Below are 25,031 nucleotides of genomic sequence, written 5' to 3' on the forward strand. Positions count from 1 at the left end.
ATGACAAGGTACTATTTTGGTATTTGATGACATGGAAATTCGCTAAGGAAGATAAATTAAAAAGATGCTTAGGTAAATAATTGAGAACTACCGAATCACAATTTGATATATATATTAAATAAAAACTAATTTTAGATATTAAAATAATTAATTAGAAACAATTTTATAAACTTAAAAAACTATTAATATTTAAAATTACTTTTATTATTAATAAAAACTAATAAAATAATTTTTAAATTAGTATCTAATAACCATTAGTTAATTTCTTTCTTACTACTTTATATTCTAAATTAGTCTTAATTTAGATAACTAATTTAAAAGCTATTTCATAAATTTTTATTAATAATAAAAATTATTTAGATATGAATAATTTTTAGTTTTTAAATTAGTATCTAATTTAATTAATATAGAAATTAATTATTTTTTGTTTTTAAATTTGATTAAAATTTAATGATTTTTTTATAGTGTAAATTACAGCGACAACAAGATATCATTTTATATTTTCTTAGTAAAAAAATTACTTAATATAATGGTTTGGATTGAGGTCCTTTGGAATGCTCTTAACAACACAGGAAAACCCATAGATTCTCTCCCCTTCTCAGTCGACCAACTCTATTAAAAACTCCCTCACTCGTAAACAAACATATAATTCCTGAGATCTCACAGAAACTAACAAAACTTAATCATAATCATAGCAAAACTTATAGTAAATATTGTACAATAAAACGTATTCCTATGCAGTTCTGCAAAACTTAGGCACAATGCTATCAAATTAATTCCCCAATGCTATCAGACAAAAATTGCTTAGCAGTCTATCAGCACAAGGTGGGGCTTACAGGTTGCTACAAAACTTTCTTTTAACAAATTGGTACAGTACACGCAAGAGCTAATTGCAAACAACTTGGTAGTCACGTACAAGATTTCAAAAATTCTTTTTTAAAGAAAACATTAAACAAAGTGGCTAATGCACTAGCCAGTTTACATTAGTTACTGGGAAAAAATATTGGATTGAGGAAATACCCTAACTGGCGGATCTCCTCCAACCAAATTGATGTAAATGATCAAAACTTTTGTAATGAAAGTTTCCAGTATTTACAGCATAAAAAACCAGTGTAAATATTTTTTCTATCACCCGGAAAAGAGTTTAGCTTTTTTTACGCAATATAAAAGTTATAACTACAAATGGACGTGTCATCCGCGCAATAATAAATCAATAGGAGTAAAAAGAAAACTGTCTTTTCTACCTTCACATTTTACAGTGTCATTTCAGCAGGCCCTCACAAATGGAAGCATATAAAAATAAGTAAAATGTTGTTACAAGAACTATTGTAAAACTTGCAGTAAAGTGCTAAAAACGTTTAATTAACTATACCGATCGCACGAATAAGTTGAGGGATGTCAGGCTTTACAATTTCTCCAGCCCACCAACAAGCAATACCATACAAAACTACGGCCTTCAGTCAAATATCTCCTGACTTTCGATTATACTGTGCTGACTGAAAATGTGAGATAGAGTAGTTAAGTACTGTAAACAGAATTTCGCAAGCGATTGTGATTAAGAAAGTTGGTACATGACAACCAAATGAAACAGTAATATTGTCGTTCTTACAGATCATCTTTGGCCACACGATAATATCTCTCTGCATGCTGGCGCTGACCAATCATTTGAGCAAAACGCTCATCGTGAGTGATTACAATTAGCTGGAAATTTTCCTGACCTTTCCTGTCCTCCATGATCCTTCATTTTTAAGAAAGATAACAGCACATTAAAATGTAATTAATTCATTATTAGTAATTTAATCAGAACTAGGAAATCCAGCAATACCTTACAAGAGCTGCAGCCAGACTTTCAGCATTTGGTCCATCCAAATTTGTGGTAGGTTCATCCAGCGCAAGTATTCCACAATTGAGACAAAACGTTTCAGCTAGTGCCAACCTTATGATAAGAGATGCCAGAACCTGGAACCTCGCATTTAAGTCAAACTTATTGTTCTTATTTTTAATTAATTAAGAAAAAGGATTACTAGACATAATAGTACTTCCCTCAGTGATAACATACCTTCTGACCAGCGCTACATCTTCCTCTCATCTCCAACTCTGCGTCACCAGTCTGCATAATAACCTGTACGGAATGCAAAAGAATAATAGTTACTAGGAAATTAGACAGGTTCTGAAGGAATTGGTTTTCAATATATGTCAAACCTTATAACTGTAGGAACGGGTCCCTGCACCTTCGGAGTCTGAATGAATACTAATATAGTCTATGTCTTGCCCTCTATAGGTTTGCTGCCACAACTCTCTAATAATTTTGTTGATCTCTTCCATTTTCATTGTGTGGAAGCGCATCAGTGCCCTGATTAATCATTAAGAGCCACCAAGGAACAAAATAAATGCAGATTATATCAGTAATTTGATACAGAAGTATCTAATTTTATTCTTAAGTGTATCCTTATTGTTTAATGCTTGAAATAGACAGTTTAATATGCTGTCATCTTGTAATTTGTAATTGTATTTCAGGCGTGATAAATATTAGCTTGCAACAAGAACTGAAGACAAAATGAGTAAACCAATTTTAAGAACTTCTTGAAAGATGTGAGTTTCTCTGCCTTGACCTAGTTATATTTTTCATTCTCGTTGGTTTAAAATACTTTGATGCTCTTGGTTTTTCCTTGTTCAATGGCACGTTATTCTGATAGATAACCAGTTTACACAGTTAAGCCCCCAATCAACCAGATGCAGAATTTGTATCGCTTTACCAAGGCCAAATGATATGGCATAATGCCACATACGCAAAGGGCACCATGTTAATTCCAAATAGAGAAGGGAACTTGGTTGCATCCAATTCAAAAATTACGGGGTTTAATGGGATTAAATCTCAAATATTAATACTTAAGGAACCCCTAAACTCAATCTTATTTTTTTACTAGTCGGGGAAGAATAATGAATGTGCACTTTGCATTCCCAACACATAACACACCCTTGAGAATGCAAATACAAAGTGAAACATAATAGAACTATACCGAATAACAAAAATATCCAGTATTTTACCCCCAAAAGCTAATATCAAAGCTGCCAAATGACCTCAGCACCTCACAATGCAAAGTGTGATGGTTACGTGTCTCAGCTTTTCAAGAACAAGAGAGAAATGGCCTTGTGAAAACAAAATGAGTGATCTTACTTATGCATTGCAAAGCCATGACTAGCACACAACAAAGAATACAAACTTGATGTAATTTTGAACATTACTGAATTTTAAGAAACTCACTTATCAAGTGCATTGTAGTATCTGTCCAGATCCTTGTTGGCCATTTCAGTTGTCTGCAAATAAAGATGAATTGTCAACAATATTAAACAGAGAATTAAAGAAGAAAGAACACTATGGAATCACTTGTGATTACACCTTAAGTTGGAGAAGCTGGTCGTAGTATCGCTTATCTATGTCCTTGTATTGAGCCTGCTTAAGATCAACCTTATTTTTGGAAATATTGCTTTGGTAAACAGACATTGTTCCACGGCACCTGTTTACCTGTCACCAAGGTACAGGTATATAACCAAAGAGAGAGAAATGTGTCAGTTCGACACTAGACGGAAAAGTATATAACTATCAAAGACATGAGAACAGAAATGGCAATTGGCTAAACTACTTGCGATTGCAATCATAGATGGGTGATTCATGGATTTGGAAATACCTCTGAAAGAAATCTCTCCCTCTCATGTGATAGTTTCTGGCGTTCAGTTTCAATTGTGGAGAGTCCACCAGCCTTCAATATATTTTCTTCCAGCGATTCAATTTCATGTGCTAGCTCATCTACTTCAGCCTTAGTTTTCCTATAATTTAAGTTGTCATCAATTTTTCTTCTTAACTGATCTTGATTTTGCATCAAATCTTTACTTTTGACTAGCTCAGCTAAAATTTCCTGCTTCCTGCTCTCACAACTTTGAAGTTGTGATTGTGATAGAGAATTTTTTTCCTGTAGTTCCTTCAACCTATCTCCTTTCTTTAAATCAGAATACCTGATCAAACAAAACATATGTTAGAGAAATTTGGAGTCTTAAAACCAACACTTTTCAATAAGATAAGCTCACTCTTTGATCTTAGAATTCATTCTGAAAAGTGATTCAGCTTCTTGCTGATAACTTCTTTTTTGCTCAGCCAGGTCCTCGTACTCACGGTTGAGTCTAATTTTCATTTCATTATAATTAGCCAGTAATTTATCTTTCTCCTTGGAAAAAGGTCCGAGAGCATCTGCCAAATGCTGCATATACACAAATTCTGGGTAGTACTATGCACTTTGACATGGAAAATAGAGGGAAAATTCTTAACCTTTTTGAACCTACATGCTACGCACTTCTAAATTTTCAAAAATGCCCTTCATTCTAGAAATGAAAATCCAGAATTGGAAAAATTACATTCCGGAAAAGCAAATTCGGAATAAATTATTGTGTTCTGGAAAAAAATCCGGAATAGAATTCAAAAATCAAAATCTCATTTTGGAAAAACAATTCCAGTATGCAAAAAATACGTTCTGAAGGGCATTTTTATCATTTCACATGAAAATCGGGTGCAGGTTCAAATTTGATAAGGTACAGGAAGTAATTGCCAAAAAGAGAGACAGAAAAAACAAAATCCTCTTTTAGAAATATTGGAAATTTTGATTAAAGCAAATATTTTGGAAACAGAGGGTGTCTGATATTTTATTTTATGTAAATATACACAAACAGAACATGTAAGGTTGAGAATTTTGAAAGGCAACAATTCCATCAGGGGGAAAGCTGTTTAATTACTTATCTATATATACACAAATACAACACACTAAATTGGACGATAAATTATATGCAATGCACCAAAAGTAGTTGAAAAAGAAAGGAACAATAACTGATAATTGCATGTTCTGTCATGAGAGCATTGATAATTTTACTAATTTTTCTTCTGAAAATGTGTGTGTATGATAAATATCCATCAATGTATCAGATAATTAGACACCTTCTCATCAAGATCAACTTGAGTCTTTTCTTCAGATAAACGTTCCAACTCTTCTTCTAATCTCTTAACACCTTGCAATATGTTGGTTGCTTTCATTTTCTCCTTCGTTAGATTGTGCCACCGTATACGAATATTTGATAGATCGTTCTCCATATGTCTTTGTTCTTCCCTCAACCTCTCCGACTCAGATTGAAAATTGTCCCTTTAAACCAATATATGAATGGAAATAATGATAAGAATAAGAAACAATACCAAAACTCATTATAAGAATAAGTGCACTTACGGAGAAGGAGATGATGTCAATACGACAGAATTCATTTATCTTAATGGATCTAGAAGATAAAATTGCCCATATCAGTAAACAGTAAAAAAATTTAAACTATTTACTTAGTGCTCTGCAGTGTGTTAAGCTCCAGTTGAATCTCTTCCAGAGTCTTCACTCCCTGTCCTCGAAAATCAAGCTTATCTTCTAAATCCTCAACTTGCTTTTGCAAATCTTGAATTTCTTGGAAAAGCCTGTCAGCATTTTCAGCTGGTTGCACTAATGCGTCAACTAAATCCTTGTCAGTCTTCACTTGTGCTAAAACACCTAAAACCTGAAAATTGCAGCAATTGTATAATCCAAAACAAGTTAATGGCAAGAAAAAAAGGGGAAACAGATAATACACTGTCTGGTATAAGGCACTTCTAACAGAATCGCAGACCAATGAAAATAATTAGTTCAGTTGATTTTGATGAATTTTTAGAACAATGTTACCAGTGTACCAAAATTACCCTTGTTATTAATAATTTAATTCTCTTCTCATTATTTGTTAATAAAAAACACACGTTCATAATATTTAATAGGGCAAACAAGGACAAGATATATACTGTTTCAAGTAAACTATAAAATGCCTTAGAAAAAGGACCATCAATTTCTTCTAAAATATGCCTCCCATATTAAGGACCAGAGGAAGTACTAAATAATTGATATAAAATAATAATCACCTTCGACAAACAAACATTTTAGAAAGGAAGTAAATGTTGGGATTTAATCTACTTAAAAGAAATTTCCAGGAAATCTTTAAAAGAAATTATGATTGTTACATCATCAAGAGCCTGATTTTTCTCATCCATCTCATCTTTAAGTTGCTGATGTTCCTTTTCAGTATTAGGGATGGTCTCCTTGCCAAGTTTAACATATTCTTCGTAAACCATCCGAAGCTTGTCCAGCTGCTGATAATGAGACTCTGCATTTGAGGAATCCACAGCGAGAACTTTCATATGTTCAGCTGAACTAGTAGCCTTCACTCTTTGCTGTCATTGAAAAAATGCAATTCAAAACTTGCTCAAAGTCAATAGATAATGTCAGTATGTTATAATAGGATTTGAAATGTACAACCTTCTTGACAAAATTGTCTTCTTCTTCTGGAGAGAAAGGGCGTTCACAGCAAGGGCAGACATGATGAGCTCTAGCAACCCTTTCAAAAGGATCAAACATTTGCCGCATACCATCAGCGATATTATATTTGCTGCAATTGATCATCAGACAAAGTATTAGTTCATATGAAACAAGCACATCGGTGACAACACAAACAACACTTTGATATGGTCACAAAGACGATATCATGAATATGGTCTGGCAAAAATTCACCTTCTCTGGACATCTCTTTTCTCCTTGGAAGACTCTAAAACTTTGAGATAAGAATCAAGTCCAGAACATTGCTGATCCAAAGACTGAAGCTTGGATTCAATAAATCTCTTTCTTGCTGCAAGAAAATCATTTAAATATAAATGGTGCAAAACTGCATCTTCAGTTATTCAGCATGGAGGAACAAAGAAACCAAACTAGGGCAAAGAAGCAGCAGCATGAAAAAATAAAAAATATCAAGTGGGCACCATCAGCTATATCAAGAGACACATACAAAATGCTAAATAAAGAACGACTATTTATATTTATTGCATACTATTATCATATTAATGCTATGCAGAATAACCATGTGGCTATCAAATGCACTAAAAATGTATATAGACATTCAAACCAAAAAGCCCAAACGTGTACTTTTCATAGATGTTTTGCAAGGTAAGAAACTCAAGGAATATGATTTTTCAATGTCAAACTTCCTTGCGAGTACAGAAATATACATCCAGCAACTCCTTTTCTTCTTGAAAAACTATGTACCAAGAGAATGTTGTACAAGGCACAAACAATCCTACGACTAAAAAATAGACACATTTTCAATTTAATGCATGTACAGCAATTTTTCAAATAAATTCCCCATTATAACTTAGAAGTACAATGATCAAATGAAAACCTAGACTAACATATAGAGGAACCAAAATATAGCCTTGTTGGTCCCCATATGTGATACTCATTATAATTTGATTCCTACACTTTAATATAACTCTAATAGACAGTACTATAATACAAATAACAGAAAGGAAAAAATGAAAACTATTCTACATTTTAAAATTAAATTGAAAAGATTTTGTGTATGGACTAAATTAAAATGAGTACCACATATATGGGAAATAATATTTTAAAATACAGAAAAATCTATTGGCATGCCAACTAGGCAAGTACATCCTATTATGAACTATTGCAATTTGCAACCAACTCAAACATTGATTTACCTCAAAAACTAAATATTTATACTCGACTTCTTTGAATGATAGATAGCACTTACATTCCAAATCCTTGTGGTGCTTGGATAGGTTACCATTAACTTCTTGTATTTTCATTTGCAACATATTGACTTCCTTCTCAGCATCACGGTACTTTGCATTCAGATCATCAAATTCCGCTCCAACAGCCCTGCACCAGAAAAAAAAAAAAAAAAAAGGTAATTTGTGATCTACTTTGCATTCTTACATACTTTGCATCAAAACCCTAAACCCAATGTAAGACTTTTTCACCTATACTTGCCACTCCAACATATCATAAATCTTATATTGGCTCATCCTCAACTGCACATGTGGTCAATGTAGAGCTTATAGAAGGTTGGAGAATTCATACCATATACATTTTGGGATCGAGTTAGGCACCCAGCCCAAATTCAACAGGTAGGTGCTTACAACTACAAGTAAACATAAAAAAATAAAATAAAAAGATGTCCCCAACCTTAATGCTTGAGTAATTTCCTTTTTCACATCCTTATCAAGGGGAACCCTCCCTTTTAGCACCTTTCTAATTTTGTCCTTTTGTTCATCAAATCTGTAAAGAAGAATAAAAAGATGACCACCAAGTTCTAAACATGATTAACGAAAAGTGGAAATACAAACAAAATGGATTTACATTTTTTTATGTTTCTTCTTCCGATTTTCCAACTCTGCTTTCTTGTGAGATAGCATAACTCTGTCCTCTGAATCAGAAGTCATGATATCCTTCTCTCGATTGACAGCCCTAATCTTTTGATCTACACTATATATCTCATTTTGCAGTTGACGTATATTTGGTTCAAATTGTCTTTGAGATAGTTGACTTTCCTTCCTCTCAATCTCATTTCTCTGCAAACATTACTCAAAAATTACGCTAATCATATTTGTCAGATGTCCAAAATTAAGGTTATAGATTACTAAACAACAACAGAGAGCAGGTGCCTTACCAAATTTCTTTCTCTTTCGTCTATGTGAGAGAAGTTCACATTAGTCATTTGATGTTCAGATGAATCAAGCTCATTTTTCTTCTCTTCGATGCGCTTCAGAATGCCATCCTGCAAACATAACAACATATTAATATTGAGCAAGATAAAGAAATTTGAAAAAAAATTGCATGTGCTGGAATGAAACACCGAACCTTGATCCCTTGCATAGCCTTTATTTTAGCCTCAGTATCTTTCCAACGGTCATTAGCATTCATGTAGCAATCCCATCCCATCTCAAGTTCATTGTCATTTGCTTTCTGTACAAAAGTAAGAAAACAGTCACAATAATGTAGTTTTCTTACTCTTGATATGGTGAAAATAATTTTAAATTTTGGTAAATTTAGCCAAGCATATTCTTTATAAAAGAAACAAATTCACTGAAGAGTGGAATGAAGAAAGAAAGAGCTACAGGAGCATAGACGCAACAAAGAAGACAAAAGGACCCTTTATCCCAAATACCAAGTAACATCAAGAAATCATCCTTGAAAATTCCTCCACTTCTCATTTGTGAGGCACACCTAAAAGTGAACAAACACTCACATAAACTGGAAATGAATATATAACAGAAAAAATCACCTTTTTATCTTCCAGATCTTTCACAAGATTTGCCAACCTCGATTTTACACGACTGGTGAGATTTAAAACAACCTCGTCACTGAAAGGAGAATTTGGAAGAGATCCTAAACTATATGTAGCAAAAAGATCGTGAATGGAGGAATCACGGTCATTCTTCAAAGACATGTGAGCCTGAAGTTCAAATTAGAAACAAAATTACAATAACACTCTGCAAAACTAGATGTCAGTATAGGCAGCTTGTGTATCAATTCATTTACTTCTGCTTCAGCTTGTAGTTTGGCAATCTCTTTGATGGAATGACCAATGATATTTGTGAGGGCAGTACCTTTCTCCGCAGCGTCATTCAATTCTCTTTCCAACTTTCTTATCTTTGCTTCTAAAATTGCAATCCTTTCTTCAAACTTGGTCTTCCATTCCATCAATAATTCATCAGAATCTAATTAAATATAATATGTAGAAAAAGAAAAGGCATTAGAAACTTACATGTATATTTCACAGGGCATGTATGTGTAAATCCATTAGGAAATGTAACAATTTAGAAGGAGATACAAAATTCAGAACTGGCTCAATGATGGTAACACATATACCATGTTCAACACTTACCTACATTCTCCTCAACAAGAGCTGCATGCTGTTTCTCTTGTTCCTTAAGCAGGGTGCTTCGTTGAGCAGTTTTAGTCGATATCTGATCTTGCAGCTTCCGCAAATCTTTCATCGTTTCCTCTGCATGATGAATTTTATCCTCCAATTTTTTAATGCTCTCTTCCAACTGTAATACTTGACATTTTACAGACTCTGTTTTCTCTTCATCCTGTGCAATGCTTTCCCGTAGCTATAACAAAATAAAATTAAATAATTACATTTTCTTTTTCTTTCAATTTTGTTTGGTACAACGTGGTTTTCTTTATGTTTGAAGCTGTCAAAGTGGAAGGAAGACACAGCTTAAGTTCTAAAATAACTAGCTAGACTAAAACCACAGAAGAATTTTTACTTCACGGAATGATTGAGAATGGCCCAAAAAAGAAAAAATTGCAGTAGGGGAAAAGGGCCAACTAAAGCAGAATAAAATTTTGGTCCTCCACACAAGAATGTGTCCTTGCATAAAAATCACAACACCTTGAGCGGTTTTGTAGGGTTGATCGACCATTATTAGAATAAAGAGGGAATGAACAAACTTTATTCAATTATTATTATTATTGTTGTTAATATTTATAGAGTTGTGTGATATTTTGGAAGAGGAAAGAGACCTTATATGCAGCATCTTTGAGAGTTTGAAGATGTTCGAGTTTGAGCTTGTAAGTCTTTATCTCTTGAGCCTGTTCTTTGTGAAGTTTCTTTATAACTTCCAATGCCTTGGTGTATCTGTACATTGAGTAGGAAGCATATATGATTATACTAAGTTGAGTGGAAAGAAGAAGAAAAACAGCGGGGAGAGAGTAGGGAAAGGGAGGGAGAGATACCGAGTTGCGGAAAAGATGTCGTCAAACTTCTTCTTCAAGGTGGAAGGATCCTGTAGGGGCCAGTTGGCTTCATCTTGGTGAACGAATATAACATTTTCGAGAATGGCCTTGGAAACACCCATGAGCGCAGGAATCTCTCTATCCATGTCAGCGCATCGATAGCTGAGGCAAACTTTCTGAGAGAAAAGAAGAGAAGAGGGTTAATGGGGAGAGAGTGAAGAAGTAGAAGAAAGTGAAGCATGTGGTACCTCTCCCGTGTGAGGATTAATGGTTTGAAGCACACTCTCAATAGCCTTGTATTCCATTTTAGAGGCCTTTTGCGTAAGCTGAAAGGACCTGACGCAGACCACGTCTTTACCAGCGGCCGTCTTGAATCGGAGCTTAATCTGTCCCTTCGTTTCAGTTTCTCCGGCGACCTTCCCCAAACGCAAGCAATAATTGATTAATCGAATAGTTAGTTAAGAAGAGAGTGAGACTTCGTTTAGGTTGTTACCTTGGGGTCGTGGATGAAGCTGTGGCCAGACCTGGCGTTCGGAGGCAACTCGCCGGTGCAGGAAAGCTTCAAGCACTCGATTATGGTCTGCAGAATGAGAAGAGATTGAGTTGCAGAGATGAAAAGAGAAAGAGAAAAGAGAAATGGATGGAGCATACGGTCTTGCCAGCACCGTTGGGACCAACGATTAGGGTTAAGGGCTTGAAGAAGGTGATCACGTTCTTGTTCTCCGGGTCGAAACTCCGAATGCCCTTGATCAGCATTTTATCAACAGTGCTCATCTTCTTCCTCGCTCGCTCGTTCACTCACTCTCCTCTGTTCTTCTCTGTTCTCCTCTGTTCTCTGTTCATCCCTCTGCAACTCTCTTCTCCCCACTCCAATTCAATTCAAACAATTCATTTCTTGCTTTTGGGCTTCCCTTACCCTTCTATTCTGTAATTTCTTTTTATACCTCTCTTTTTTCTTTCCGTACTTCATTTTTTCTCCTCGTTTTAGCGCCTTTTTTTCTTCAACCTTAACTTTATATTTATATACAAAGTTTTACCATTTCTAACAGATTTCAATCGATATTATTTTAAAATATTTTACTTTCTCAACATTTTTTTTCACTAAAAATATCAATTTTAATTTTATCATTTAGATTAAATACTTCCATTATCATCACATACATACAAAATTTGGATATTAAATAATTATTAACAATTCAAAATTATTAATGTTCATAATTTTTAAGTCAAATTTTGACAAAATTTTTAACTAATATTGACAAAGTTTTTTTCTTAATTGAGATTGGTATTATTTTTAATTAATATCGACTACGATTATTTAATTTATGCTGAGATTGAGTGGGATTATTTAAGCTGAGACTGAGTGGAATTATTTCACCACATTTTTTATTGGATTTTTTTTACCTTTTGTAGAAATCAAATAAATAAAAAAATTGCATTAGAATAATAAAAAATAATAAAACTTTAATTTCTTTTAAATTTGTTTATCCAGACAACATTTTTTTTATCTAAACACATCCTAAGACATTGTAGAAGTATGCAAGGGATGTCTTTCATAGAAGACCTATAGAACTAATTTGGTGATATTAACATGCCTCACAAAAAAAATCTATGAATTGTGTCACTTTGTTGAGGTTGTGAACCAAGTGATTTTTATGAAATTTGTAAATATGTTTAAATTATATAACCTGCGTATATTTTGTTAAACTTCTTTATTAATGTAAAATATAAATTCATATATATATATATATATATATATAATAAGAACTATATTTATAATTAGAGTGATTTCATACTAATGCAATAGTTAAATAATTGATTTCTTTGTAATTTAAGTGAGACAAGAATGTGAGGCCCAATTATTCATATTTTATTATGTTGAAATTTAATATACTTAAATAAACTAACATAATTGAAAGATAAAAATAAAATGTGAGAAATTTATTTCAAATATTTATATTGATAAAGAATAGCATGCATTTTTGTAGTGCACGTTGAGATAGTGATAACTTATAAAGTGTTTTGTTGGTTAAGTAGATCAATTAGTGTGTCAATGTTTTTAGAAACATTAGATAATTCATTACACAAGTTTATTAAAAAAGATATGAACATAAACAAAAGTGACAAACATTAACATTCTTATTTATTATGTCTAAATAACATTTTGAATTGGATGTTTCTATCAACTATTTATTACATGTAAAATTCATTAGTCACAAATATTTAAATATGATTTAGATGCTACATTATCATGAATATCATGGCATGATGTGCTAAAATATATTTGAAACTATTTAAACTTATTCATTAAAGTGTTAACTTTAATACAATAATAATAATAATAATAATAAAATATAAAACAATAATACAATTATCATATTTTATTTTAAATTAATCTCAACCACAAATCACAATTTTATCAATTAATTTTTTATCAATAACACACTCACCCAGTGCATAATTTATAAACTATTATTTCACTTTTTCCTCTATTTCTTTTAATTAATACAATAATAGTTTTTCATTTTCACTCTCCGATGATATCCTCCCTCGAGAGAAAACGCGCTTCTTGTTCCGTGCTTTCACTCCATCTATAATCTGGCGGGAAAGTGGTTTCAGATGAACATCGTGGCGGCGGAGGAGAGTGGTTTCACGCGCCTTGCCTCATTCGTCTGCGATTGCGATCCTTTCACGGAGGAAGAGCTTGAAGGCATCGAAGCTTCTCTTTCCAACCCTAACATCAAACGACGTCGATTCAACCATCTCACTCCCCGTCGCCGCCGTTTGCCCGCATCGCTTATCGCTCTTCAACACCCGAATCTGTCTTCGTTACCCCGTCTTCCAGGTTCTTTACACTAATTCCTCATTTCGGCTTTTTATTACTCCTCTTGTTTCATCGCATATTATCCTTCTTCTTCTGTGATACACAAAATGACACCGGTTCAATCATTCCCATTTCAATCACTAATTCTGAAAACGACACATTTATTATGAAATCAAAGTTAATTGAAGTATCTTCTGCAAGCTCTACTTATTTTCTCGACTTCTGCTTCTTCTAAGGCATTTCTGAACACGACTTAATATTTATGATTCTGTTCTACTGGTTTGTATAGAAATGCTTGAAAGGAATTTCATTTGGTTCTTGGAATCAGTCAATTGAACTGTATTTTGAATGAATTTGTATTTGCATTTCCTCTAAGTTTTTAATTATTTTTCATCTTGCACAGGCTATTCGAGAATGAGATTACCTGCAATCAAGTTTAATGGTCGAATTATGTACAGCAGGACTTTTGATTCTGTAGAGAAAGCTGCAGCAAAACTCTTACAAGCTCTGGGTGAAAAAAATAGAGAGATTGTGCAAATTGCAATTGGATTTGACATTGAGTGGAAACCCTCCTTCACAAAAGGTTGTTTCAGCGTCTTCTCCCTGTTTTTCAATAGCTGCTGATTCTGGCATAAGCGATTTCCGGTTAGCATTGAGTCTGTTATAATTGCTGCTTTGAGTAATAATATTAATATGTATCTGGTACAGTAATGATAAACCATTCATTCTGAAACGGGTTGGAGTGGAAAGGAAAAAGAGATAAGAAGAAAAGACAGGGAAATGAAGTGATAGGTGTAACTAGTGATGTGATGGAAAAGAGACAGATAGGAAGAAAATGTGATGCAAGTGAGATAGAGGAGAGAGGGTGAGTGTATGAAGATTATCTTTCTTATCTGATATTAAGATGTTTTTACTGGTCGAGTGTAAAAGAAATTATGCCGGTTTTTCTTGAACTAGTTTATGTTTTTTTAATATGTATTTTAAAGAATAGAATGTTTAAAGGCTAGAATCTGATTCTTGTTCAAATTTATAGAACTTTGATGGACTGTCTTGACGAGGAATTTCAAAATTCCTTGAAGGAATAGCATTTATTGCAAATTGTAATTTATGAAGGTAAAGACATGATTTGGGTATCTGGGGGGTTAAAGTTTTAATTCGAGCTAATTGTTTGGCTCCTTACTCCTCATAGTTTATTGATTATCTTTTCTTCAAATGCTCTGTTCATCTACTGAGAGAGAGGAATTCCCTACTTTTGTGCAGAAGAGCCTTTTTTTCCCTTTAGAATATTAATTCTTAAGAAAAGAAGTAAAAATTTCGTAACTTAAATTACTGAATCATTATTGTATAAAACTTTTATAGGTGTTCCACCCGGAAAGGTAGCAGTTATGCAGATATGTACTGACAGTAGTCATTGTCATGTTCTACATCTAATTCATTCTGGAATCCCTCGAAATTTACAGCTTTTGCTTGAAGATCCCACAGTTCTGAAGGTTTCTATTTCTGTTAAACTAGATTTTTTTAATGTTTTATGTCTACGTGAACTCATCAATTATTGTAAGTATTAATACAAAGTTTGATGTGCACAAGGTTGGAGTTGGGATTGATGGTGACGCTGTGAAAGTTTTTAGAGATTATAAAATATCTGTTAAAGGTGTGATGGATCTTTCTCTCCAGGCTAATCAGAAGCTTGGTGGTGATCACAAGTGGGGTCTTTCATCTTTGACTGAAAAACTTTTATCGAAACAGGTAGTTTCGTATCCAATTGTCTTAAATTAGGATCAGTATATATCTAGTTACAAATGGTATTTATATTGTTCTGCTATAAACAGTTTTAATTACTATCTTGTAGTACTTAAACAAGTTTTTTCTTTCTTTCGTTCAAGAAAACAATAACAAAAAATTTAGCACGCGCATTACTGCATTCAAGGGATAATTCATCTTTGAATAAACCATTAATTTTTCCATCTTAATAGGATTTAGTTGTACTGTTGTGAGTTCTTCAGAGGGAGAAAAGTACTGTTACATTTAGACCAGAAGAATATATAGACATATCCGAAATAGAAAATGACAAAAGTGGATGCCATAAGTAATAAACTGTTATTTTCTTGTTCATTTGATCGTCTCTAGGTTATTGTATTCCTGCACTCACACAAAATAGAGACAAACAATATGTACTTTTCAATGACTGCTCGATCAATACCCCTTTTTAATTACCTTTTCATTTTTTATTTATTTTTCTCTTATTTGTCCATGGAGAGAGGAGGATGTGAAGGGGTCAGTGAGATGTTTCAACTGCCTTCCCCAAAAAAAAGGTGAAGAAAACTATCTTTGTAGGATATTAACGAAGCTTGTTATTTGCAGCTTAAAAAGCCCAATAAAATAAGACTGGGAAATTGGGAGAGTCATGTTTTGTCAAAGGAGCAACTAGAGTACGCAGCAACAGATGCTTTTGTTTCTTGGTATCTTTATCAGGTACATACTATTATTGAATAAACTTTTCAAAAATTAAATTTCTCTCATAAAATGAAATCAACCTATATACCTCTATTAACTCAAATACTTTGATTTAAAGTTTAGTTTATCTTACCTCTTATGTTCTTTTCATATTTGACTAATTAGTAATACCACTCCCAATAGCTAATTATTAGCCTTATTTTGATTTCAAACTATTAACGTCCTCAGTCTTGTCTTCCATTTTATTGATACTTGATTCTAGGAACTGGTTTATTCTTCTGCAGGCAATTAAAGATCTCCCGGACGCCCAAGAAGTCACGGACAAAAGTGCCGAGGTTGATGGTTTAGTGCAGGAATGACTACATCTTCGGTGTGTATTAAATTTAGTTTCTTTTAAGTGTTCACTATTAAGTATTATTTATTTATATGCAGGAAATATATGTTGTTCTGCAATATTTTATTTTCCTTCTCCCACACCCATTGGAGGGTGTACCCTTTAGCTAAGAAAATAGAAAGGACGTAATAATGAGAAAAGAAAAGGAAAGATGCAGAGTGTGAGAAGTGGGTGCAGAATTTGTGGTGTTTAAGATCTGAATGGTAATATATTCTCACTAAAAAAATACACCATTTAACAACTCAAAATATTTAAACGTTTTTTTTAATTTTTAAATTGAAGTACTAATACATATTATTAAAATGGGATTATCAAATGATTAATTTTTATCTGAGAGGCAATAAATCAAATTATATTTTTCTTAAGATCCGAGTGTTGGGATGAGTCTATTGAAACTTAAATCAAAGAGACATCAGTTGTGAACCACTTGAATAGAAGACATTGGTTGACAGGTTAATTCTGTTAAAAGTGTTTGATAAGAATGATACATGAAATCTTTTTGTTATAACCTTCTCTATCACACTCCTCATCTATTTCTCTTTTCTATTGTTGCTTCTGAAAACACATGCTATTTTTTTTCCTTCTTATTCTTAACGATGCTTATTATTAATGATAAAACATGTCATGTGTATTCATATTTTTATTATATGAAAAATATATATAATTTTATATTTTTGTGAATAATTAATTAAAAATAAAAATATATTAAAAAATTATATAGCCATTATTTTTTAAAAGAGAAGTTATTTAATTCTTTTAAAATAAAGAAAAGTTATTCAATTATGTATTTTATTAACTAAATAAATAAGTTATTTTTTTATTAGAAGGTAAGATTGTTCAATTAAAAAATGACATCAAGGAAAGTTAACGAAACTAATGAATGCATTTAGGAGCTTAGTAGGACAGTGGAGAAAAGGAGAGAATGGTAAGTTTAAAAAATGTATATGTAATTTGAAGTATTGTTAGTTTTTATATTCTTTTTGGGGTTAGTTTTATAGTGATTTAGATATAGCACAATAATAATTATTTATTTATTACATAAATTTTAATTACAAACTAGTTTTAATTTGATATCATTTAAAAAGTGTTCTTATGTGCTTATGTTTTTTTTATTAACAAAGAATAAATAAAATAAAAAAAGACACTTCAAGGGTGTCTCAACCCTTATACAAAATCTCAAAATTACATGATCCTAGAACCCTACCAACTAAGGATCTGACAAACATTGTACAACATATCAAGATAAAAAACCAAACCAAAATATAGAAACCCACCAGATACAGTTGTCTCACCCCACCAAAACTCTTATGTGCTTATGTCCTCTCATTGTTTTGATTAATCACACCTTATATAAATTCTCATGGTGTTGTTATAATTAAATAATATAATAAAGATATGATAAAAAAAATAATAACTAAATAATATAATACAGATATTATAAAAAAAATATTCTTGTTAAACTTGATCTCTTAATAATTAAGATATTTGAAAATTAATAATAATAATAATAATAATTTATAAAATATTAAGTTATGTTTTGAGTATATAAAGTAGACACACAAGTCTTTAATGACAAGCTTTATCTCTTAATAATTAAGAGATTTTATAATTATTATTATTATTAACTTATAAAATATTCAATTTAAGTTATATATGGAGTATATCGATTAAAGACACAAGGTCTTTAACTTTAATATTTAAGTATAAAGTATCTGAAGTAGGTGGATAATTTATTTAAATGCTATTTTTTGACGATTATTAAATAACTTTGATTAACATTCAACTGATTAATTTATTTATATAACTTGATTTGAAGAGAAAAATTGAAATAACTTAGAGCAATGTTAGTTAGTTAGTTATGAGATATATCGTGTTGAAGTGTTTGTAAAACTATTTACACAAATATCTTATAACACCATATCACTTTATGAGTATGTGAAAAGTATCACTTTTAAAGGTTTTGGTGACTCATTTTATTTTGAAACCCAATGAACATGTTGCATAAAGCGAAGACTTATATAAGCATGATACTGTTCTTTAGTTTGCTTATATATAAAATAATATTATTATTATTAAACTTAAAAAAAACAATATTTCAAACACGATGATTAATTTTAAAAATATTATTTTAGTATATTTTCTCAAGTCATATATATAAATAAGTGTATGATATGACTTTTTTTAAAAAGATTGAAAGTTACATTTATTTGTTAATAAGTCATCAAATGAGTGAAATTTGGATATATTATTAGTGATCATTATATTATATCATGACATGTCTCCATTAATATTTCTTTTCACTTTTTCCTTTTAAGTTTATTTTTTTTGCTGGAAAGTTCATTATATAGTAGAGGAAACTGATTTAGTATGATAGAAGTTAAGAGGATGGTTGAAATTAATATTAATTTTCTCTTATCTCATATTTTGTTAAGGAATTTAATCATTAAGCAGGGTCAGTACGACAACTTTATATATTTGTTATTTATTTATTATGTTAATATGATTAGAGTTTTTTCAGAATGTAATGTACCTTTAGTTCGGTTATCATGTCTAGATTTATATACTATAAATTTAATCATAAAAAAAATTTAGAAGTGTACTACGCATTACCTAAAATATATGTATTAATTAAATTTGTACTTATTAGATATTTATTGTTAAATATTTATTAATTATTGGTTAATGGACTAAAGCCTACATGAAAACTTAGCTGGTATGGTAGTGAGTATCAATTCTCCTCATTCATTTTATAACTCGGTATATTTTGATTTATAGAAATAAATACCTAAAGAATAACTTAAAAGATAGATTACACGTTATAAATGAAAAAGTAATCACTTTATTGGGTTTGTATCTAGACTCAAATGCTTATAAACAATATATTTTTTCATGAAGTACTATCGAAACTCATATTCATTTATTTACTCAGATATTTTCTCTATTTTTAACGAGGATGAATTGTCTTTCTTTTAAGGTATTTGCAAGAGTGCAATGAAATCTTTGAGCACTCAATAGAGTGGTGGAACACCTCTAAAAGATTCTTTGACTTTTAAGGTTAAATCGTGATGGAATTTCAAGTTTCAAAAGCAGACAATATCTCAAATGTGATGATTGATTTTAGTGATGTTATCTCAACGAACATGAGATCAAAATATTAATATTGTATTGAAAGATCGAAAACTCATTTCTTTAACTTCCAATCGAAATACTTGTTTTAATATGTTCAATATAAGACGAAGAATAATTATATATTTTTTTAAATAAAACTAGAGTAAAACTCTGAAATTTAAAATGGATAATAGATAAATAGAAATGAAATGATATGATAAGATTGATAGTACATGAAGGATGGATATATGTTAGGATGTGTTAAAATTGAAGAAAAGCTAAGAAAGGTTATTGGTGGTTGCGTTGTTGGCATGTTAACTAACTTTGAAGGTGATGGCATGGCCCCAACCCAACTGTCCCCATTGCTGACTGAATGTGAACCTCATTCATGCATTCAATTCACCACCTCCCTTCTTTTCTTTAACACCTGCCCTCACTTTCACACTCACAGGAACCTTTAATAACAATAATTAACTAAAACACATCAAATATGTGTTTGGCAAATGGAAGTAGAAGAAAAACCATTGACAACATAAAACCCTTTTTTATCTGCTATGAATAAATAATTAAGAAAAAGTATGTGTTGAAAGAGATTAATTAGATAACTTAGGCAGAGATTTTGAATATTATAATAAATAAAAGTTTGATTGATTGAAAAGGTGAAGGATGAGTGAGCTTCAGATTCAGCTGCCGACACTCCAAAGATACCAGAGAGAGGAGTGAACTACAATTAACAAACACACAAAACGACAACTCATCGTTTCTTCCCACGCTGTCACTTCCCAATTGCTGCAAATGCCATTTCTATTTCTTATATCAAAAATCATTCACACAAATAACACCAACAACAACTTCATAACACCGACTCTAATATACCACTATTTCCAACGAACCTGCTCGTGAAAAATCGTTACATTTTCAACCATGATGTAGTTTCGCTTAAACCATATGTTATAACAACATTGCAATTACGTTTACATATTTTGTGTTTTTGTTGTTGAAATGATGTTGTTGGATATTGTTGTCCAACTAGTTTGGGAACTAGAAGAACTATTGATTTTGGATGATATTTGGTTGATCCTTACATGTTTAACACTCTTTTTCCTTTAAGCTTTCTCGTCGAATGGCTCCTCAGACGGGTGGGGTACTTGTAGATGACACTCCAACGCTCAAGTCAACGGGATGTCGTATTCGGCTGTCAGAATATTGTAGATAATAACGTACATTTTTTCTTGGAATGTGTGATATTTATATTACCTTGATGGATCCTTGTTGTTGGACCGGATTAGGAGGTTGCTTAGTGACTATGGTTGGATTAGGTCATCCTCTAACTATGAGTTAACCTTCGCTAATCGGGTCAACCTTTAACTTGAGCATCCTATGTCGGTCGGCCACATATGCCACGTGGTCGACCCTGTAACTTAAGGTGTAGTCTGGTCGTATAGGTTGACGAGTTGACGAGTTCAAGGAGAACCATCGGTCATCCTAGTAGAGATATGTTTGTGCAAGTGGTATTGGCATGTGATAGAGAGAATATATATTTAGTTGTGAAGGAATAAAGAAAGGAAAAAAGCTCCATTTCATCACTTACGAACCTTCTTCTGCATTTCCTTTCTTTCTGCCGTGTTGCCTCCATCACTCAACACCCTCTTCTACTTAAAAATCCTTTTTTCTCTATCAATTTTCTTATTAAATTTAATGTATAGTTTGATCAGCCTATTTTATACAATTAATTTTCTTCTATACATTCTGAAATTGGGCTTTGTGGATAATGACCCACCGTCACTCATGTCTAATACGTGTTGTTCCAAATCTTGTGCTGCTTACTTTTTCTATAATGCTTTCATATTTGCATTTTTGACTTTCTCGTGTCCTATTTTCTCTCTCAAAACAAATGTATATATAGATTTTCCCTTTAACTTATTTTATTTACATTTACATTAAATCTTGCTCAATAATTCACAAAATGGTTCAATCTGAAAACATGTCTCCATAATAATTATTACCATGATACAACAAGTCTGAAAGAGAAATATTTGCAATATTGGCCAAACACAAACCATGTTCCAAACATTTTGAATTGTCATAAAGTTTAATGATTTCAGCAAGCGATAATGTACGATTGTTTGACGATATTTTTTTGATACAGTAAGTTGTGTTTCGTATTCCATTGTGTTACAAACACCTTCAATGTATGTCGTAAAAAAGGTTAAAATATTTCAAATTTTCTGGGTTACGTATTTATTCGGTCTTCTGAATGCTATCGCCATGCAAAAGTTGTGTATATCATAATTGAATGAACAAAAGGTGAAGACGTAAGTTAAAAAGATTAACTAGAAAGTTCCTTGAAGTTACACAATCTTGTTACCTTACCCTTTTAATGCTTCCTGATATGCATTACCCTCTTTAGAGTTTTTGTGGTGTTTTATGTAAGATTATGGAATGTGAGTATTTGAAATGAAAGAGAAAAAGAGTAAGAAATTGATGATCTGTCAGACATAAATGATCGTTGGTAGAATTAAGATGTTTTATGGAGAAATGGAGAATGTTGAAGTACATAAGAGGATAAATGTGGAATATTGGCCAGCGCAAAAGGTAGTAGTAGTGTGAACAATATTGTTGGTGACATAATTGATTAAACGTAGAAAGCAGTGAAAGAGTGTTGTTAATAGGTGAAATTATTAAATGTGACAGTAGCAGAATGAATGAATGAAAAATAGTTGCTAATAATAATGAGAGAGATTTATTTAATGGAAGTGGTGCTCCATAGCCAAATTTATTAGAGATGGGTTGAAGAATGGTAATTAAATATGATGATTTGGTGAAAAAAAAAGAAAAGAGTTGGGACGTGGAGAGCACGTGATTGAGTGATGCATAATAGAAGAGTGAGAAATGAAAATATTATTCTCTCTTTCTTTGGGCCTTTATAATAGAGTTTTGTTGAGGGTTCTGGTTGGAGGCTTTGATTTCATCATTTGGCCTCTGATAAGAGAAGATAATAGAAGAAAGAATAATGGAGACAAGCAAAAGCATGAAGCTGGAGAGATACAACAGCTACATACGAAGAGTGAACAGCACAAAGCTGCTTAACGCCTCCTCCAAGCTCCTCTTCCGCGCCACCCTTCTCGTCGCACTCATCCTCGTTTTCCTCTTCACCTTCAACTACCCTCCCCTCGCCGACTCCACCCACCGCCATCTCCACGCCCACTCTCACTTTCTCTCCTCCGCATTCGGCGCCTGGGAGAAGCAGCTCCGCCACTCCTCCACCCCGCGCCGCCCCAACGGCCTCACCGTCCTCGTCACGGGGGCGGCTGGCTTCGTCGGCAGCCACTGCTCTCTCGCCCTCAAACGACGGGGAGACGGTGTGCTGGGTCTCGACAACTTCAACGCATACTACGACCCCTCCCTCAAGCGCGCTCGCCAAGCAATGCTGGCCAAGCACCAGGTCTTCATCGTCGAAGGGGATCTCAACGACACGCCCCTGCTCCAGAAGCTCTTCGACGTCGTCGCCTTCACCCACATCCTCCACCTCGCCGCCCAGGCCGGCGTGCGCTACGCGATGCAGAACCCCCAGTCCTACATCACCGCCAACATTGCCGGCTTCGTCAACCTTCTGGAAGTTTCCAAATCCGCCAACCCCCAACCCGCCATAGTGTGGGCTTCCTCCAGCTCCGTCTACGGCCTCAACACGCAGAACCCCTTCTCGGAGCTCCACCGCACCGACCAGCCCGCCAGCCTCTACGCCGCCACCAAGAAAGCGGGGGAGGAAATCGCACACACGTACAACCACATTTACGGGCTCTCACTCACCGGCCTCCGGTTCTTCACGGTGTACGGCCCCTGGGGGAGACCCGACATGGCTTACTTCTTCTTCACCAAAGACATCCTCCAGGGGAAGACCATCGACGTGTACCAGACGCAGGACGGGAAGCAGGTGGCGCGTGACTTCACCTACATCGACGACATCGTGAAGGGGTGTCTCGGGGCGCTGGACACCGCCGAGAAGAGCACCGGGAGCGGCGGGAAGAAGCGTGGGCCGGCCCAGTTGAGGATTTACAATCTGGGCAACACCTCGCCGGTGCCGGTGGGGAACCTGGTGTCCATTCTGGAAAACCTGCTGAACACGAAGGCGAAGAGGCACGTGATCAAGATGCCGTCGAACGGCGACGTTCCGTACACACACGCGAACGTGAGCCAGGCCTTCCGCGATTTCTCTTACAAGCCCACGACCGACCTCCCCAGCGGGCTCCGGAAGTTCGTGAAGTGGTACGTGGGCTATTACGGGCCCCAGCTGAGGCCCAAAAAGGAATCTCGTCTTGACAACTGATGCCCTGGCCACGTCATCTTCTCCTTTAATTATTGCTTCTGTCATTCTTTTTTCTTAATTATTATTTTCCGTGGACCCAAATGTTGGTGTGCCAACTATACACATATAAATATCCGGTGGTATAGATGAACAACATAAATGTTAAGGAAAGAAACACAAACCAAGTTTCTCCCCCTATGTATCTATCCATGTATCTATCTACTATACTACTGTATGTATCTATGTACGTATTTGTGTACACATCTGTATCCAAATCCAAAGCCAAAGGAAAAGAGAATGAGGGATGTAATAATGGTGGGTGGGGTCTGCCACAAAGGTTGCAGATCTCTCCCTTCTTTATCCATATATTTTCATTTCACACCCATTTCACATCTTTAATTAATCATCTTCTTCACTATGTTTTCTCTATCCTCCATTATTCTTCTTATAACCTACTATTTCTTAAATAAACCACACCATTTCTTTAAATCATCCTCAACTTGTCAACTTTTTAAATTCTTTATTCCCATCTCCCAATCCAAAGATGCATTGTGCCCAGCAACTTCTTTAATATTTCATAGTACAAATCACATCTCATTTTGTAATTTTTTTACACATATTATCATGATTTTACGTATGATTCATTAAGAATGAACAGTGACTATTATTTATAAGCAGCAAAGAGAGAAGTTAAAAAGTTGCGGCTAGAAAAAAGAAGATTATTATTGGAAGGCACTAAGTCAAGATCTAAGAGAATCCAATAAAATAATTATGATGCCGTGTGTCCTTTAATTCCATGTTTGCTACTTAATGCTCCTCGTTATTTCCATCTACAATAACGTTACTCTTATGGGCCGTAACATGTAATTGCATCCACAAGTGCAAAAAACCTAAAACTAAACAAATCACATGGACAACTTTCCACAACCTAAAAAAAAGTAAAGACATATGTGAGTGTGTCACAAGCTTCTTGTCTTGTACAACTTTAAATTTTATGAACAAATTGGATGAAGAAAAGATGGGTTAGTTTGAATGTTAGGCAAGACCAATACGCGTGGACTGCAATCTTATTATTTATGTAATATTCTTCCTCATTTCCCACGTGTCATCACTTCATCCCTTATAAACTAATGCTAACTTAACTAAATTCTTCCATTTCTAGATCAAACTTTGCATACCTAATTCAATTACTAAATACAGCTGCTGAGCTTCAAGTTAGGGAAGGATCAACCGACAAATATGATATACGATTAGAAAGATTGCAACTTTTTTTCCGAATAAATCAAAAGAGTTGGATATTGG

The 25,031-nt window shown here is 33.6% G+C and overlaps 3 protein-coding genes across 7 annotated transcripts; 2 read left to right on the forward strand and 1 right to left on the reverse strand.

Annotated features, from left to right (window-relative positions):
* Window positions 1-1,220: 1,220 nt before the first annotated feature.
* On the reverse strand, window positions 1,221-11,562 carry RAD50 (DNA repair-recombination protein (RAD50)). Of its 4 annotated transcripts, none has more exons than XM_068618448.1 (27): window positions 11,295-11,562; window positions 11,137-11,223; window positions 10,892-11,059; window positions 10,644-10,819; window positions 10,431-10,545; window positions 9,787-10,015; window positions 9,441-9,619; window positions 9,184-9,354; window positions 8,760-8,864; window positions 8,569-8,676; window positions 8,259-8,470; window positions 8,085-8,177; window positions 7,651-7,778; window positions 6,618-6,732; window positions 6,366-6,495; window positions 6,071-6,280; window positions 5,372-5,580; window positions 4,985-5,186; window positions 4,087-4,256; window positions 3,690-4,014; window positions 3,401-3,526; window positions 3,266-3,318; window positions 2,203-2,353; window positions 2,060-2,122; window positions 1,826-1,959; window positions 1,610-1,738; window positions 1,221-1,496 (listed from the first exon to the last, which is right to left on the reverse strand). In XM_068618448.1, exons 1-27 carry the CDS (start codon window positions 11,415-11,417, stop codon window positions 1,457-1,459), a joined length of 3,951 nt encoding a protein of 1,316 aa, XP_068474549.1. In that variant the 5' UTR covers window positions 11,418-11,562; the 3' UTR covers window positions 1,221-1,456. The 4 variants fall into 4 exon arrangements, with proteins under 4 accessions (XP_068474549.1, XP_090151542.1, XP_090151544.1 ...); XM_090295416.1 differs by having other exon boundaries at window positions 9,509-9,619; window positions 11,295-11,561; XM_090295418.1 differs by having other exon boundaries at window positions 9,509-9,619; window positions 11,309-11,494.
* A 1,581-nt stretch (window positions 11,563-13,143) lies between these two features.
* On the forward strand, window positions 13,144-16,374 carry LOC137815293 (3'-5' exonuclease). Of its 2 annotated transcripts, none has more exons than XM_068618422.2 (6): window positions 13,144-13,488; window positions 13,871-14,050; window positions 14,827-14,957; window positions 15,055-15,213; window positions 15,829-15,939; window positions 16,206-16,374. In XM_068618422.2, the coding sequence occupies exons 1-6, from the start codon at window positions 13,263-13,265 to the stop codon at window positions 16,278-16,280; spliced, it is 882 nt and encodes a 293-aa protein (XP_068474523.1). In that variant the 5' UTR covers window positions 13,144-13,262; the 3' UTR covers window positions 16,281-16,374. The 2 variants fall into 2 exon arrangements, with proteins under 2 accessions (XP_068474523.1, XP_090151468.1); XM_090295342.1 differs by having other exon boundaries at window positions 13,213-13,488; window positions 13,871-14,112.
* Window positions 16,375-22,123: 5,749 nt separating this feature from the next.
* Window positions 22,124-24,147, forward strand: GAE6 (UDP-D-glucuronate 4-epimerase 6). Its single transcript, XM_068618449.1, has one exon. It carries the CDS (start codon window positions 22,437-22,439, stop codon window positions 23,748-23,750), a length of 1,314 nt encoding a protein of 437 aa, XP_068474550.1. The 5' UTR covers window positions 22,124-22,436; the 3' UTR covers window positions 23,751-24,147.
* Window positions 24,148-25,031: the final 884 nt, after the last annotated feature.

This window comes from Phaseolus vulgaris, chromosome 1, assembly GCF_051622355.1.
Source record: "Phaseolus vulgaris cultivar YP4 chromosome 1, ASM5162235v1, whole genome shotgun sequence".
Lineage (NCBI taxonomy): Eukaryota > Viridiplantae > Streptophyta > Magnoliopsida > Fabales > Fabaceae > Phaseolus > Phaseolus vulgaris.